This window comes from Budorcas taxicolor, chromosome 3, assembly GCF_023091745.1.
Source record: "Budorcas taxicolor isolate Tak-1 chromosome 3, Takin1.1, whole genome shotgun sequence".
In the NCBI taxonomy this organism is placed as follows: domain Eukaryota; kingdom Metazoa; phylum Chordata; class Mammalia; order Artiodactyla; family Bovidae; genus Budorcas; species Budorcas taxicolor.
Genome location: NC_068912.1, coordinates 43904064 through 43923304, shown reverse-complemented (window position 1 = coordinate 43923304; position 19241 = coordinate 43904064). Strand labels below are relative to the sequence as shown.

Sequence of the window (19241 nt, the reverse complement as noted above, 5' to 3'; positions counted from 1 at the left end):
CCTAAATGTCTCTTGAAGATGGATGAGTAAGGACAAACTATTCTCAAATATAACTCCAGATTCTGGAAACAGGGTTCTATGGTGGGATGGCTTTAAATGACAATATGGAGAAGTCTTTTCTCACTGGGGCCACTAAGTTTACTTAAGGAGATCCCTACAGGGTTCCAGCTAAGGGGTTTAAGCCTAGCTCTAAGTGTTCTGGAAGCTAGATGGAGGAGGAGGCTGGGGGCTATTTCTTGGGCAGACCTGATGAATGACTGTTAGAAAATCCAGGTTCCAATCCTGGCTTTGCTGCTTATTATCTGTATGGCAAATGACCTCTCTGATCCTCAGCTCCCTCATTTTTAAAATAGGGCTAAAATCTTCCAGCCTCTTGTAATATAAATCTAATGTAAAGCATTTGCCTATGGAGGGTACTCAACAAATATTAGCCATTATTATTACTGATATCAATAAGGCAAAGGAAAGTAAACCATTTGTTCAATGTTTGGGTTGTCCTTTTAATTTCTTTAGCTGAATGTTAATATGAAAGTGCTTGACAGCATCTACACATATAACAATGAGGTAGATGGTAATTAGGATTTATTGCATCAAAATTTAATTAAAGAAAGGGTAGGGGAAAGAAGACAGACAAAGTCAATCATAAAGCTTCCAAGATTGCTTTGAGCTAAGAGTTTCACCGGGCTTGACTTCTATTTTCCAAAGGGCCAGGGAACTCTCACATGGTGTCAGACTACACGAGTTACAGAATGTCTCATCACACTTTCAAAGTCTCCACACTCCTTTCTCCTGTGTAACTGGTGAGGTCAAAATGGCTACCTTCCTGAGTGTCATTGCTGAACAAGGTGCAAGAAAGAAATGCATCCCATAGAAGTCCAAGACAGAAATAACAGAGAGTGGTCTTGACATTTAAACCACACTGAACACAGCTGATGGACCAAGTTCTTAACAGAGTCACGTCACTGTCTTTAATTTCTCCGTGACCTAAAGGTTCCAAACTTTGAAACAAACTGCTGGAGTAGGAGGAGAAGGAAGAGGTGAGGACAGCCTGATGTAAATTTACCACTAGATTAAATTCTAAAGTTGCTCCAGAATTTTGTATTATTATCTGAAAGCAATCAAAGGAAGAAAAGCAAGCAAGTGACTTGGCCCAGTCAAGGTAAGGCTCTGTCTGGTAGAGAGAGAGTAGGGGTCAACAACTTTGTACAAACACACATAGAGGTCTGGTTGTGTGTGGCCAGAGCAGAGGCTGGTGAAACACAGAGCGTGGGCTCCCGGTGCTACTCCTAGAGAAGAATGAATTGGGTAAGGAACAGTTAATAAGAAAATGTGCCTTGCTCACTGTGCACATTGCAACAAAGAGCTGGCAGCTCCTGAAGGAAAAGGGCTTGTGCCGCTGCCGTTCAAACTTGTCAGTCAGCCTGTGCCAGCAGCCTCAGCGTCTGCCTCCCCGGCACACCCTCATTACATGTGTCTGTCTGGGCTGATCTGTGCATCTGCTCAGAGACACTCCTGCCGAGTCGGGGATTTCTGCTCTTCTCCACCGGTGCAGGAGTGGGTCTCTCCTGGCTTCTCTTCTGTCACCTCCCCTCCTCTCCCCAAGGAGGCTCCTGCTTTATGGTAGCTTTGGACTTCCCTCACTGGCAGCCTGTCCCCGACTTCTAGAATGGAAGAAGCTGAGCTGGTGAAGGAGAGACTCCAGGCCATCACAGTAAGTCTGCCTAGTTATAACTCATGGAGGTGCTTGCTTACAGGGACGACAGACACGTTGCTTGCTGCCCCTGCTGCTGAGCCCCGTTAGTGAAAAAACAGAACTGTCACCTTTCATGGGCAAGTCTCTGCCGCTGTCTTAACCCTGGTGACCCTCTGTAACTCTTGGGCTTCCGAACCTAAGTAGAGAGCAAATGTTCTTGATTTTTTCACAAAAACTGTACCTATGTTTTAAATAGCAGTCAGAAGCTTTAAAGGCAGTTGGGTTACACTACCATGTACCTGAAAAACATAGATTTTCCTTACATTTATACTAGATCAAGAAACTGATCTTCAACTTGGAAACTTCTTAAAACAATTAACTCACCAAAAAGTGAAAATCTTTTAAAAGAAGAAGAAAAAAGAAATTAAGAAAACAACTCGAAGCTTTTTATTTGTAGTTGTGGTAGTGTGTTCCACAAAGCCTTCAGAATTAAAATGAATGTCGTTGTACTTTAGCTAAGGATTAAACAAGAGAAAAGTAGGTAAAAGCACATATCAGATTAATTCTAAGATATCAGTTTCCAGCAGAGTCACAAACTGAATAAGATCCTGATAAAGGAATGTAATGCATGCAATGCAATGGATTTGGAAAATATTTTGTTAATACCAGGAAGGAGAATAGTGCATTTTTTATGTTTGTTCTGGGAAAGAGTCAAAGTATGAAATGAATTACTTTCCTTAAGTGATCCAGCTTTTTTTCAATTTTACAAAGTCCTCTATTTGGCAGTCACCTGGAAATCTCTGGCACAATCATTTATCATTGGCTACAACTTACCATATAATTTTTTTTTTAAAGAAAAAACACTTTAGAAATCAACATTCCATTTTTTCAGCATTTTCTGACACTGAAATTAGCTGTCAAGAGTACTGTTTAAAAACTGATGCATAATATCACAGATGTGGGTTTATTAATTTAAATATATGTTGGACATTACTATTGATAAAAATAACTCTTTACTGTCTTGTGAAAAGAAAACTGATGCAAAACTAGAGTGAATAGAAAGATATTATTCTTTGCTCTTCAAATTCTCATAGCATAAATTATTATTATGCCAAGCCCAATTTAGAATTTTTATTAAACAGATACAAAGTTTCAGTTCCCCCCAGAAAGCATTCAGTAACTTGAAATATTTTCTCAGCCAATGGTTTAGGAACCAAAAGTCCACAGATAAAGTTGGCACTTTTCCATAAGGCAGTGCTCTCGAAATGTCCAACTCCTAATTAGTACATTTTCCTTTCTTCAGAAAACCTTGGTTTGGATTATTGTTTGTTTTGCTTTGTTCTTTTCGTTGTTATACTCAGCCACTGTTTCAGCTGTCTTGCTTTAAGGGACAGGAACTGGGCCCTGCTCTGTTGTTTTTGGCGTGGGCTTTTTACATTACAGCTGTTGTCTAAAGGTTACTTTATCAGGCTGTGTGAGTTGTGTGGGCACAAGCTCTGCTTTTCCTGACCCTTCTGTCTCCTAATTAACTAAATTAAATCATATAGCCAATGAAATCCACCCGTAGCTCCTTCTTCCACATTTTCCTTTTTGAATCGCAGCCTACCCTTACTTCAGCCCTTATTACACGTGCTGCACTTTATAACTCATACTGAAGCAGCGCATGTTCTAAGGGTAAGACCGCACTCAGGAAAACTAGGCATTTTCACTGAGGGTTCCAACTTCAAATAAAACTAGGACAAAAGTCATAATGCTTTAAATATCTTACAAGCAGACCAGAGAGTAAATAGGTTCCTGAATATGCTGGTGTGTACTTTTATGATGATTAAAAAATAATAATAATAACAACTAGTTTTTGGATTATTTCATTAGCTTAACTACATCCCATTAGAAAGAATAAGCATATCTAGGAAGTAAAATTACAAAATAATTATATTTTGTATATATAAAATTGTAGAGAAAAAATTGAGAAAAGTTTATGGGGACAAATTTCTCCTAGTCTATATCTCACTGGACCAAGTCCAGTCACATAGGTCACCACTGAAGATGAAAAAATGGAGCATTAGTGTGTCCATGGAAACAACACATCCACTCATCTCCCTCCCGGACGCCCTGGGAAATGCCAGCTCTCTCCACCCTTGCCTTACCCAGGAAGCCACCTCAACTATTCCCCTTCCCCCTAGAGAAATGAAAACACACAGTGTCCAGAGAGTTTTCAGGGATTGTCTTGCTTTTAGAAGCACTTAAAATCTTCAGACTCTCAGACCTAGACCAAAACTCAGAGACAATAATCTCATTTTAACTGTTTTCATTCTATTTCCCTACACTGAAATACGTTTTATATTTTAAGAACAAAATTTTATACTTTAAGAACAAAATCAAAAGACAGTTGCCCAATGTAACCAAACACAGTGATTCAGAGACTTCACTTTATTAGAAAACAAAACTTTCAACATTCTAAGATCTATTTGATTTTCATACTAAAATTTATTCCTCTAATTCCTAGCTGAGAAATGAAATAATCTTCACTGTATTATTTATTCCACATGATTTTGAGGGTCCAAAAAGTCATTATTTCTACTGCAAGAAATTTAAAAAATAAATGTATATGCCTAAAACTTAGTAAAACCAAGTGCCAGTCTTCTCCCTCTTTTGAAAAGAAACAGATTAAACACAGCAAGTAGATGGAATGTGACATTAGACTCTCAAAATTGAAAACTAAATTACTGTGATGGTGCCTTTACTTCTCATACCAGTAAGTTGCATTTTAGATTATTCAGAAGGCTTCTCAAATACTTAAAGGGAATAAAAGAAAAAATTATGAAAGTACACAGAAACAATTGTTTAAATAGGGTACTTCATTTGGTTGGAAAAGGAAAGAGCAACCCAGTCCAGTATTTTTTCTGGAAAATTTCATGGACAGAGGAGCCTGGAGGGCTGAAATCCGGGGGGATCACAAATAATCCAACACAACTGAGCAACTGAACATACACCCCATTTGAGTATACCAAGTATGGATTCTATTTTGTATACTTACTCTCATGTTTCTCCTTTGTTACCTTATCCAGGTACAGACATACCTCAGAGATACTGCAGATTTGATCCTAGATCACTTTGATAAAGCAAATATCACAATAAAGTGAGTCACATGAATTTTTCAGTTCTCAGTGCAGACAAAATTTATGTTTCAACTATGTAATATAATGCAATATTACTATGTCTAAAAAATAACACATATGCGTGAGTGCTAAGTTTCTTCCATCATGTCCTACTCTCTTCTACCCTATGAACTCCAGGCTCCTCTGTCCATGCGATTCTCCAGGCAAGAATACTAGAGTGGATTGCCATCCCCTCGTCTAGATCTTCCTGACCCAGGGATCGAAGCCACATCTCTTAAGCTTCCTGCATTGGGAGGCAGGATCTTTACCACTAAGCACCAGCTGGGAAGTCCACAATTTAAGAAATACTTTACTGCTAAAAAATGCTAACCATCATCTGAGTCTTCTGAGAGTTGTAATCTTTTTGCAGTAGTAGCATCAAAGATCACTGATTACAAAGACAAACAGTGTATGTTCTCACTTGTATGTGAAGCCTAAAAAAATAAAGCAAATGAACAATTATAACATAGCAGAAGCAGATTCACAGATACAGAGGAAAAACTAGTGGTTACCAGAATAGGGAAAGGGGTGGGGTAGGGGGCAACCCACTCCAGTACTCTTGCCTGGAGAATCCCATGGAGGGAGGAGCCTGGTAGGCTACAGTCCATGGGGTCTCAAAGAGTCGGACACGACTGAGCGACTTCACTCACTCAGGGGCAAAGTAAGTAAAGGGGATTAAAGGTACAAACTATTAATTATAAAATAAATGTTATAAGGACATAATGTACAGCACAAGGAACATAGTCAATATTTTATATACCTCTGCATGGAGTACAGTCTATAAAAATATTGAATTGCTAGGTTGTACGCCTGAAACTAATATAATATTGTAGGCTAACTATGTTGTTGTTGCTTAGTCATTAATTTGTATCCAACTCTTTTGTGACCCATTGACCTAGCCCACCAGGCTTCTCTGTCCATGGGATTTCCCAGGCAAGAACATTGGAGTGGGCTGCCATTTCCTTCTCCAGGAGATCTTCCCAGACACAGGCATCTCCTGTGTCTCCTGCATTATCAGGCATAATTCTTCACCACTGAGCCACCAGGGCAGCCCTCAAGTCACTATACCTCAATTTAACAAAAAAAAAAAAGACTGCTCACAAAGGGAAAAAAACAAGAACAAAGATCACCAATCATACATCACCATAACAAATATAATAATGAAAAAGTCTGAAATATGGCAACAAGTGAATTTGCTTAGTTGTGTCTGACTCTTCATGATCCCATGGACTATAGCCTACCAGGCTCCTCCATCCATAGAATTTTCCAGGCAAGAATACTGGAGTGGGTTGCCATTGAAATATGGCAAGAATTACCAAAATGTAAAAGTGATCAAATGCTGTTTTAAAAAAAAATGGTGCCAATAGACTTACTCTGTGCAGAGTTGTCACAAACTGTCAAACTATTTTAAAAAAGCAGTATCTATGGAAATAAATACTATATATCTAGTGAAATAAAAGTGAAGCACAATAAAACGAGGTGCATCTGTGCCAACTCTTAACTTACTAAATTAATAAGTTAATTAATCTCTTAGTATCTCTTAGCCAAAGAGTTTAAGTTTTCAATTATAAGTGGAAAACAGAATATTTCAAGCTAAGTAAATATAATATTGATTAAAACGTCTCTTGAGGCTTAAGTTAGTACACAGTATTTTAACAAATAGCTGATTTTTATACAAAAGGAGAACTATTAAAGTAGGCTAGCAAATAGAAATGCACTTTAAATATTATCAGAACTGAGGCTACCAATGTCTCCAGTGTTCTCTGAAAGAATGACCTGAAGGACTGAGTTATGTCTACAGAGTCCCTCTCTGGAAGTAGATATGGTACACATCAAAGAATGATGAAATGGCCCAAGTGGAATTTCCCACAAAAACAGAAATATCTTCCGATAATCAGTAATATCCTACATACTTTTCATACCCTCCTTCCCAAGCAACACATTTTCTTATTTCCATTCCCATGGTGGCGTTAGGAAAATACTGTTACTAAATAACAGGGGATACTCAGGCTGGAGAATTCATGGATCTTAAACTGCAGGAGATCATCAGTTCAGTTCAGTTCAGTCCAATTCAGTCGCTCAGTCGTGTCCGACTCTTTGCGACCCCATGAATCGCAGCACGCCAGGCCTCCCTGTCCATCACCAACTCCCGGAGTTCACTCAGACTCACGTCCATCGAGTCCGTGATGCCATCCAGCCATCTCATCCTCGGTCGTCCCCTTCTCCTCCTGCCCCCAGTCCCTCCCAGCATCACAGTCTTTTCCAATGAGTCAACTCTTCGCATGAGGTGGCCAAAGTACTGGAGTTTCAGCTTTAGCATCGTTCCTTCCAAAGAAATCCCAGGGCTGATCTCAAAAGTAGTACTTTTGGGCCGGGGTGGGGGTGACAGTTAGTGAGCTCAAACAAATCCTGAGAACTAGAATCAATATATAGAGAACAAACCCAGCTAAGGAGAAAATGAGTAAGAATAACATTTTTACTTTCATTCACTTTCATTTTTACTTTCATTTACTTTCATTACTGACATTTTTACTTTCATCCAGGTTTAACTTTTAGCTGTTAGAAATACACATTATCCACTCATTCTCTCATTCCTTTTTTCAATTAAAGGTTATACTAAGTGCCAAACCTCATTCATTTTTCACTTCAACAATATATGTACTCAGTCTCTTAGCCATGTCTGACTCTTTGCAACCCCATGAACTGGAGCCTGCCAGACTCCTCTATCTGCAGGATTATCTCAGCATGAATATTTCCTCTTCCAGGGGATCTTCCCAACCCATTTATCAAACCCACATCTCTTGTGGCTCTTGCATTGGCAGGCGGGATTCTTTACCACTGAGCCACCTGGAAAACCCTCGACAACATGCAATATTTATTTAAGTCTCATGCTTTTAAATGAAAAGAAGTGAAATAAGAGGAATTAGGAGTGTCAGAGGGGCTTCCCTGATAGCTGAGTTGGTAAAGAATCTGCCTGCAGTGCAGGAGACCCCGGTTATATTCCTGGGTCAGGAAGATAGCCTGTAGAAGGGAAAGGCTACCCACTCCAGTATTCTGGCCTGGAGAATTCCATGAAGTATATAGCCCACGGGGTCGCAAAGAGTTGGACACAAATGAGCGATTTGCACTTTCACTTTCAGGAGTGTAAGAAGTAGGATGGGATGGGTTTCAATTTGTAGTAAAATGGTCAGGAAGGGCCTCAAGGAGAGGGTGACATTTGAACATGGATGAAGGAGGTGAGCTTGTCAAAAGTTAGACAATGGCAATAATCACAAGAACAAGCACCTGCCTAGGACTGACTCCATTTTGTAATGAGCCATATAAAGTCCTGACACTGGAATTTGAGCAACAGAGCCAGATTTGCCAGCCAAAGCTGCTCATGCCGCAAAATAATCAAGAGCTCTACATTTCCCCAGATCCACTCCCTATTTTGTTCCACTCCCAAGGAATTTTTTCTAGACTTGTAAACATAGGAATGTAGGAGGCAGAAAGTTCTTTGTATAAAACAGAAATCTAGTCAATACAAGTGAAAGTGAAGTCGCTAAGTTGTGTCCGACTCTTTGCAACCCCATGGACACCAGGCTCCTCTGTCTATGGGATTTTCTAGGCAAGAGTACTGGAGTGGGTTGCCATTTCCTTCTCCAGGAGTCAATACAAAGATCACTATTAAAGTAAGATAAATACACAGAGATTCTAGTTACTTCTCTTTTTTAATTCATTGATTCTGTTTTTGGCTATGCTGGGCATTGTTGCTACCTTTGGACTTTCTCTAGTTGCAGCACATGGGCTTAGTGTTTAGGCTCTTGACTATAGAGCTTAGGCTCAGTGGTTGTGGCACACGGGCTTAGTTACTCCTTGGCATGTGGGATCCTTCCAGGTCAGGGATCAAGCCTGTGTCCCCTGCATTAGCAGGCAGATTCTTAACCACTGGACCACCAGGGAAGTCCCTCTAGTTACTTCTTTAGCACATGCTTCCTCTCACTGGACACTCCACCTCATCACATTCACCTTTTTCCCAATATCTGTTATTTTCTAACAGTTAATATGACAGTTAATGACCTCAAAGCAGGATCTACCACCTAATTTGTGAGGCCCAATACAAAATGAACATGTGGGGACCCTTGTTCAAAAAGTATTCAGAATTTCAAGGTGGTAACAGTAGAAGTTTAAAAGCATTCACATGAAGCTCTAGGCCCCTCTGAGAGTGGTGCTGCCATGTCTGACTTCCCAGGTGACATGTCCAAGAAGCCCAGTCCTGCCATGGACATCTCTCTCCTATTCATTCATTCTGTACAATTGAGAGCTTGAAAACAAGTGCAAACCAGCCTGGATCTCAACAGAAGTTAGACCTTAACATGTATTTGAATCATTGTGTTGCTTAGAATTCTAAGGACACCTTAAAGTAATAATGACTAAAAGAAGCATAGTGAACCATTGTTTCACTGCACCTCATGGTTAAGACACCTATGGAAAGAACTCCCAATTTGTCATGACCATCCGAAGATATTCACATAAAGATGGTACGTGGAGATGTAGGAATCTCCTAAGCAAAGACGTCCTATGCCAGTATATTCAGTATAAAGCCTCTGCACAATTTTCCACAGTGCTATGCTAAGATTACATGTTTCTTCCAGAGAGGGAAAGGTTTCTTAAAACAAAAGTGCTATGCCACATCTCTTTGCCAAACACAATAGCCCACCCACAAAGGAGACTGTGTGATGAGGTATAATAATTTTGATGCCTTGTAAAGGAAACTACTTTTTGATAATCAGGGATGGTTTTTCCAGTGTGCTGTGGAGTGATAATGCTACTCCGCCAAGCCCTCTACTGACAAGGATCCCCACGAACTTCCTCAACATTTGCTTCTTTAGAAAACTGTGATTAAAACAAGCCAGAGACTAGGTGACTAAATCTAACAAGAGTCTAAACAATACAGTGTAGTTCAGGCTAGAACCAAGGCAGCGTTTCCACTTCCTAATCTACAGACAAACTACCTCAGTTCAGTTCAGTCACTCAGTCGTGTCCGGCTCTTTGCGACCCCATGAATCGCAGCACACCAGGCCTCCCTGTCCATCACCAACTCCCGGAGTTCACTCAGACTCACGTCCATCGAGTCCATGATGCCATCCAGCCATCTCATCCTCTGTCGTCCCCTTCTCCTCCTGCCCCCAATCCCTTCTAGCATCAGGGTCTTTTCCAATGAGTCAACTCTTCGCATGAGGTGGCCAAAGTACTGGAGCTTCAGCTTTAGCATCATTCCTTCCAAAGAAATCCCAGGGCTAATCTCCTTCAGAATGGACTGGTTGTATCCCCTTGCAGTCCAAGGGACTCTCATGAGTCTTCTCCAACACCACAGTTCAAAAGCATCAATTCTTCGGCGCTCAGCCTTCTTCACAGTCCAACTCTCACATCCATACATGACTACTGGAAAAATCATAGCCTTGACTAGATGGACTTTAGTCAGCAAAGTAATGTCTCTGCTTTTGAATATACTATCTAGGTTGGTCATAAAAATAAGATAAGAATATTTTAATTTATTCAACTTATTTAAATGGCAGTGGTGTTATTCTGGGAAACTCAAGAAGTTTCCTCACCAGGAGCCCTGTGATATGTCAACTTTCCTAAGACGCCATAGGAATAATTTGAATGAGATCCATACTTACAGTTTTTTTATGTAAAATCCCAGTGACTGAGTGAAATTCACTCAAACCATTTTAGACATAGAGCCAGGTAATTTTCTGAACCTCTAGCTTCTGTCTTAAGCATGAAGTTTTCAATGTGTAACTGCATCAATAATTGACATGGAGTGATACAATATGTTAAAAGGAGATATAACAGCTACTCAAAATCAATCTATGCTACCAAATCTAGATATAAAGACATCTCAAGTACAAGAATTCTGCAATTAAAAATAATAATAACACCAAACTCCGAGTCCATCTCTTCTCTACCCAACCCCTCTTGGCAGCCACAAGTCTGTTTTCTATATTGTGAGCCTATTTCTGTTTTCATTTGTGTCATATTTTAGATTCTGCAAATGAGTGGTACCATATGGTATTGTCTTTCTCTTCCTGACTTACTTCACTTTGTGTGATAATCTCTAGGTATATCCATGTTGCTGCAAATGGCATTTTTTCATTCCTTTTTACGGCTAAGTATCTGTATATACCACATTTCTTTATTCATTCATCTGTCAATGGACACTTAGGTTGCTTCTATGTCTTAGCTATTGTGAATAGTGCTGCTCTGAACATGGCCTTCTCTGGTGGCTCGGTGGTAACTAACCCACCTGCCAATGCAGGAGACACTGGTTCAATTCCTAAGTCAGGAAGATCCCCTGGAGAAGGAAATGGCAACCCACTCCAATATTCTTGCCTGGGAAATCTCATGGACAGAGGTGCCTGGTAGGCTACAGTCCATGGGTCACAAAAGAGAGTCAGAATGACATTGACTAAACAACAATGAACATGGGGTGCATGTATCTTTATTTTTTTATCTTTTTGATTATATAGTTTTGAGAGTTCGGGGTTAGTAGATGAAAACTATTACATATAGAGTGGATAAGCAACCAGGTCTTACTGTATAGCACAGAGTACTGCATTCAATATCCTGAGATAAACCATGATAGAAAAGAATATTTTTAAAATGTATACATGTTTGTATAACTGAATCTCCTTGCTGTACACCAGAAATTAACACAACTTTGCGAATCAACTATACTTCAATTTTTTTTTTAATGGAAAAAATAATAGCTTTGGGGATTAATATATACATACTACTATATAGAAAATAAATAAACAACAAAGACTTACTGTATAGCACAGGGAACTATACTCCATACCTTGTAACAGCCTATAATGGAAAAGAATATGAAATAGAATGCATATACATATACATGGATATGTATATATATATAACTTTATATGTATAACATATATACGTATATAATTGAATCACTTTGCTGTATACTTGAAACTAACACAGCATTGTTAATTAACTATACTTAAATTTTAAAAAGATAAAATAACAATAACAGCACCTATTCTTGTATACCATTTAGGCTTAAAAAATAAAGATAAAATATTCATATTCATTATCTCATTTGTCCAAACAGTCCTATGAATATTTTCAAAAGTAGATGTTACCATCTCCATTTTATAGGTGAAAAACCTAAGCTCGAGGAAAGTTAAGCAATTAGTTAAATAGTGGAAAATAGCAGAGTCTCTGCTCATAACATCACAATAAATTCTAAAAAACATCAAAACCACAATCTTCAACCTTGTTCAGAACTCCCTCTGTATTCACTCTTAATAAAAGTTTGAAATGGAGCAAAGAGAAGAATCTTTGTAGGTTCTTCTTCATTCAATCACATTTTCTAACCAAAACTTTCTCCACTCAATCACAGTTTTTAACCCAATCCTACAGTCTCTTATCCTCGTCCCCAAGCTATTAGAAGTGGGAAAGGAAAGAATGTAATGCCATTTCAGAAGCATTTGTTATCACTTAAACAGTGTTGAGAAGAACCACTTTTCAGAGTACCTCATATTCTAAGCCTCTGTTACTTTCTCCCCACCCCACTGTCGTAACGTAGTCTCTTCCCTTCCAACCAGGATTTCTTAAGGCAAAGACACTGTTGCATCTCTCATAGCCCCTCAACACTAGCGGAAGCACAAAAAACCATCATGAATGAATAAGTGAGTGAATAAAGATCGTCAGGCTGAAAAGGGGGGAGAAACCTAATGATTGCCTGCGCAGCTAACAGATTGTTTTTATTGAAGACATGGTCACACCCTTTGATTATTCAGGGGCTTATTTTGTGTTTGTTGTGTATTCTTATTTTATTTTGTCACTATTCACTAGAACAAACAGGAAAAGATAGACAAATGAATAAAAGAGTAGAACTTTAACTGGATTCTACTTGAGATCTGTCAGAATTTGTTGTAAAGCCGGGAAACAAGAATAAGATTACTAAATGAAATGAGGTTTGGAAATTTTGTGGTTTTTAATTCACCACATGAGTAGTAATGATCCAAATCCCATGGCTAACATAAGAGTTAGGGTTTTTCAAAGTAAATTCAGAAATAATCACAGGACCAGGAGAAAACTTAGGGATTTCTTGGTCCACATTCCCATCCCCATTACAACATGCTCAAGACATGCTCATCCAGCTTCTCCTTGAGCACTTCCAAAATCAGGCAGATTAATATCTCTCAAAATATCCTATTCCATTTAAGAAAAACTCTCTGTGCTGTGTTCTGACATATGTGCCAGAATCCAGTTTCCTTTAACTTCTTCCCAATCATCTTGACTCTAGTCGCTGTATACCTTCATTTTCTTGATTTCAATCATTCCTCATATCACAGGCTCATTCTAGAAAGTGAAAGTGAATGTTGCTCAGTCATGTCCAACTCTTTGCGACCCCATGGTCTGTATAGTCCATGGAATTCTCCAGGCCAGAACACTGGAGTGGGAGAGCCTTTCCCTTCTCCAGGGGATCTTCCCAACCTAGGGATCAAACCCAATTCCTCAGCATTGCAGGCAGATTATTTACCAGTCCATGTCACTCTTAAAATTTGGGGCTGAGCGTTGACTAGAACACTGACCTGTACAAAGCGTTTAATGCTGTATATAATCTCCCTTGTTTGGCGAATTGAATTTCTACAGATATATTTGGGAAGTGATATGGGGTGTTATAAAAAGCATTATCTTTGGAATTTATAGAAAATTAGGCTTGATACCAATTCCAACATTAGACCAACCTTATGATTTGGGGACACTGATAAACTCTCTGGTCCTCGCATCAGTGTCTCTAAAATTAATAGCAATTAAATTGAAAACTCAATATTCAAATATACAATGAATATACAAAAGTCAAAATTTCTTGAAAAACAACAGTCAGAAATTGTAATGTAAAAAAGTAAGACATGACCAAGCATGCATGATGTAATGTGAAAGTAATCCATTCTTGATAGCTACATTAAAAAAAAATAAAAAAACAGTTAAAGCCTAAAAATAATTTTATTTAAGAAATGTGAAGAATTTATATGAAGAAATCTTTATGTTTTATACCTACTAAGGAACTGTGCAGGATATATATAATGAAATTTTACTAAGTGATATATATGCCTAGAGAGACACACTGTTTCTTGAGGTAAAGTCTGAAGACAAAAAGTGTTGTCACATATTTTCAAATTTATTTTAAGTTTAATGCAATTCCAACCAAAATCTCTAAGGAGGCATTCTTATTCACTTCTGGTGGCACCATGAAATTGTTAAAACAGGATAATTCAGCAATCAGTAAAAGAAAACTCAGAAACTATTTTACCATTTGACCAAGAATATTATTAACAAGGAAACATACAAATACTAAAGAAAAATAAGAGATGCATACAAGATGTATTCTTAAGACATTCATAAGATAGCAAAACCATTTCTTAGAGTATTTAGTAAAAAGTGGAATCCAGTTCAATGTTCAAAAGTAGGGATTAGCTGAATAAATACAGTGCACATATACAGGTTTGTAAATATACTTGCATATGTGTGTATATATATATATATATATATATATATATACGATGGAATAATAAGTATCCATCAAAAATAATTTAGAAGACTAATGACATGGTATATCATCATTTCATGATATATTAAGAGAAATAAGATTACAAAATGTGTAACAAACAATCCCAGCTTTATATGAGGTATAACATATCATGCAGATGTAAACCATATATAACAGTATCAATCTCTGATTATCTCTGGATCATGATAGTTATTATTAGGAGTAACTTTTAAAATTCTACCAGTGTATGTGAGTTTTTATTTGCTTCTTTGGCTGTTTGCTTGGTTGGCTAGTTTGTTGGTTGGTAATTTTGGTTTGATAGAAAGTGATGAAGCATAAGGAACCAGCTGAATTTTCCATTTAGTTTCTATCAGAATTTAACAAAATGATTGCAAAACTCAATGGGAAAAATAAAGTACTGCTACTAATCAAGACATTTTAGAGAAAAGCAATGAAGCAAAACTTGTCCAATAAAATGTTAATTTATCTCATTGGTGGTACATAGTATTAGTACCAAAATCTGTAACTAAACACACACACACAGATAAACTGGAGCCAGACCCTAGTGTACAAATTAAATGTAAATGATAAAATTAGCAAATAAAAAAGTAAACCAATAAGAAAGAATTATTTGATTAAGCTTCAAATTTAGTTAAAATTTGGGGGGAAATAATTAGACCCTCAGCATTTACCATAAGTCAAAATCAATTCAGCCGGATTTAAGAGTGTTTAAAAAACTCTTTAGAAAACTAGAAGAAAAAAAAGGAGGAGCTTCCCAGGTGACACTAGTGATAAAGCACCCACCTGCCAATGAAGGAGACATAGGGACAAGGGTTCATCCCTGGCTCAGGAAGATCCCGAGGATCGGGGCATGGCAACACACTCCAGTATTCTTGCCTGGAGAATCCCCACGGACAGAGGAGCCTGGCAGGCTACGGTGCATAGGGTCTCAAGGAGTTGGACAGGACTGAAATGACTTAGCACAGCACAGCACAGCGCATAGGAAAAATAACTTTCAGTACTTCTAGAAACAACATAAATTTTTTTTTAAATTAAAGGAAGCTAGGTGACATTATTTACAACTAAGTATGGCAAACAAAGAGGGCTTCCCAGGTGGTGCCAGTGGTGAAGAATCTGCCTGCCAATGCAGGAGAGGCAAGAGATGGCAAACAAAAGGCTGCTATTCTTAATTCAAAGAACCCGTGTGTGAGTGTGTGTGTGTGTGTTCAGTCACTTCAGACTCTTTGTGATGCTATAGACTGTAGCCTGCTAAGCTCCTCAGTCCATAGGATTCTTCAGGCAAGAATATTGGGTTGGGTTGCCTTTTCCTTCTCCCAAAGAACTCTTTCAAATTGTTAATTAAAAAATTAATAAGCTTTACCAAAAAAATGGACTTCCCTAGTAGCTCAGCTGGTAAAGAATCCGCTTCCAATGCGGGAGACTCCAGTTTGATTCCTGGGTCAGGAAGATCCACTGGAGAAGTATTCTTGGGCTTCCCTGGTGGCTTAGTTGGTAAAGAATCCGCCTGCAATGTGGGGCACCTAGGTTCGATCCCTGGGTTGGGAAGATCTCCTGGCAAAGGCAATGGCTTTCCACTCCAGTACTCTGGCCTGAAGAATGCCATGGACTATCCATGGGATTGCAAAGAGTCCGACACGACAGAGGGACTTTCACTTTCACTTTACCAAAAAATAGGTGGACACCACGGCTTCCCTGGTGGGAAGAATCAGCCTGCAATGTGAGAAATGTGGGTTGGATCCCTGGGTCAAGATGATCCCCTGAAGAAGGAACTGGCAACCCACTCCAGTATTCTTTCCTGGGATATCCCACAGAGGAACCTGGTGGGCTATAGTCCCTGGGGTTGCAAAAGGGTCAGACATGACTTAGCAACTAAACCATCATTGCCAGGTAGTCATCACAAAAAGTTTTTACATAATTAATACATATAGCCAAGAAAATTATACACAATATAATATTTGACCACAGTAGTCTTATAAATCTCATTAAGAGATCAAAATTAAACTAATTTTTCTCTATTTATCCTGCTTAAGGATCTTTTACATATAATATTCCTACTTAATAAGAGTGAGGTAATTTACAACCACTTTGCAGAAATGTAACTTAAAATAACTTTTCACTGAAGCTTTTTACCAATCTGGAAACATCCATACCCTTTGACTAGGTAACTACATTCTAGGGACCTATTCTGAGGAAATAACTAGACAAAAGTGGTCGAAATTTTATAAACAAGGAATTTCATCATACAGCTACTTATAACAGCAAACGATTAAAAACAACCTAATGGGCGGGAAAAGGGAAACTGATTAAGCAAGTTATGCTCTTCTGAATAAAGCTGAGTTATTTTATTAATAAAATTCAATTACATGAGAAATGTTCATGACACAGTATTAGGTGCAAAAGGTAAAAAAAAAAAAAAAACTGCATAGGGGCCTCCTTGTGTGGTTTGTGCATGTGTTTTTATAAACACAGTTATTGAAAAAATATTGGAATAAGATATACCAAAACGTAGATAGTAGTTATTTCTAAAGTAGTGGGATTATGGGAGATTTTTATATTTTTCTTTAAAGTTGTCTAGATTTTTCAAACATTCAAACATGCAATTAACATCCTAGAAGTTTCATAGATCACCTTTATTAATAATAAAATTAATCATTAATTTGGATTCCTCGTTCCTAACAGACAAGATGTTGGAAATCTTGCCTTGGTCATCTTTTATTTCATTTCTTCCCAAACCTGGTTGTTCGTTAAAGTCATCTGGAGCAGTTTTTAGCAACAAGTTATCCAGTGCACCCCCACTTGAAATCTCTGGCTGAGAAAATTAGCTTAATATGTTTATGTTTACTTGCTTATTGGGCTTGGTTTTATTTTTCTATCTCTGTAGTTTAAAAAAAAATGTTAGGACAATCACTTTCAAATAAGTATTTCTCTCTGTTCACATTTACACAATTTTAGCAAAGGAAAAAATAAGATATATTGTCCAAAGTCATGCTGAAACCAAGATATACTGAATTCTCATGGTCTAGATATCTATGCTCCTCAGTTGCTTTACCTGCATAACAGAAATAAACATGGTCCCTACTTCCTGGAAACTTAGGGAAAATTATACTGGAAAAACCATAGCCTTGACTAGATGGACCTTTGTTGACAAAGTAATGTCTCTGCTTTTGAATATGCTGTCTAATAAAGTCAGTGGTACCCCACTCCAGTACTCTTGCCTGGAAAATCCTGTGGACAGAGGAGCCTGGTAGACTGTAGTCCATGGGGTCATTAAGAGTCGGACACGACTGAGCGACTTCACTTTCACTTTTCACTTCCACGCATTGGAGAAGGAAATGGCAACCCACTCCAGTGTTCTTGCCTGGAGAATCCCAGGGACGGGGGAGCCTGGTGGGCTGCCGTCTATGGGGTTGCACAGAGTTGGACATGACTGAAGTGACTTAGCAGCAGCAAAATAAAGTCAGCCACTGTTTCCACTGTTTCCCCATGTATTGGCATGAAGTGATGGGACCGGATGTCATGATCTTAGCTTTCTGAATGTTGAGATTTAAGACAACTTTTCACTCTCCTCTTTCACTCTCATCAAGAAGCTCTTTAGTTCTTCTTCACTTTCTGTCACCTTGCTTATTTAACTTATATGCACAGTACATCACGAGAAATGCTGAGCTGGAGGAAGCACAAGCTGGAATCAAGATTGCTGAGAGAAATATCAATAACCTCAGATATGCAGATGACACTACCCTTATGGCAGAAAGTGAAGAAGAACTAAAGAGCCTCTTGAAGAAAGTGAAAGAGGAGAGTGAAAAAGTTGGCTTAAAACTCAATAAACAGCTAATCATCATCATCTGCAGATCTTAAAAATTTAAGCAAAAGAAATACTTTTAAATGTTTTTTTAATAATCAAATATTATCTCTTAGATGTTCCTTGTCTAAATACAAGACTGTTTAATAATTCATTCTACAACTTTGAAAAAGGATTAATCAATACATTTAACAGTCTTTAAATATTCCTAATTCACCTTTTGAAGAAGGAAATGGCAATCCACTCCAGTACTATTGCCTGGAAAATCCCATGGACAGAGGAGCTTGGTAGGCTACAGTCCCTAGGGTCGCAAAGAGTCGGACACGACTGAGCGACTTCACTCACTCACTCACTCAATTCACCTTTGTCTCTGTTCAAAAAACTGAGTCATGTATGCCTATGACTAACTCATGTTGATGTATGGCATAGGCCAACATAATATTGTGATACAATTTTCCTTCAATTAAAAATAAATATGTTTGGGGGAAAAAATAGGTCATATGCCACCTTCAGCCTTCTGATGTCTCTTCACTTCACCTATATTCCAAGACTATTTGACATTTTCCTGTTGTGTCTATAAATGTTTCTGCTCCTTGAATTGAAACCCATCAGAATCTGAGCAGCTGTGTCTTCAGTGGTTTATTTCCTCTTGGGCTTTGAGTTTCCTTTAAGCATATTTATTCTACAATTTTCAGGATCAAGATTATTCTCCTTAGTCAAAAAAAAAAAAAGTAGTAAAATAGGAGTGAAGTAGTTCTAGTTTATCTCCGTCTTGCTAATATTACACTGTGTATCTCAGCAGTAGTCTTTTTGCTCTCAACATAACTTTTTATATAATTTATTTTTACACACATGCTTTCTGTACCCTTAGTGTTTCCCACATGCTTCACATCTTCTCATCCCCCTGCATCTGAACCTTATTTACACTGTTACAAATGGGTAACCACCTGTTCATCTGTATTCTTGGTTTCATGAACTTTGGGGAACTCCCAGTAAAAAAAGTATTTG

General features: G+C 38.2%; 1 protein-coding gene across 1 annotated transcript in view; it reads left to right on the top strand.

Annotated features, from left to right (window-relative positions):
• Positions 1 to 1442: 1442 nt before the first annotated feature.
• The window catches only part of PALMD (palmdelphin), a 59289-nt gene continuing 41490 nt past the window's right edge, over positions 1443 to 19241 (top strand). Inside the window, exon 1 of the mRNA XM_052637419.1 lies at positions 1443 to 1711. Coding sequence (XP_052493379.1) covers positions 1667 to 1711 — 45 coding nt within the window. The 5' untranslated portion in view covers positions 1443 to 1666. The remainder of the gene's footprint in view (positions 1712 to 19241) is intronic.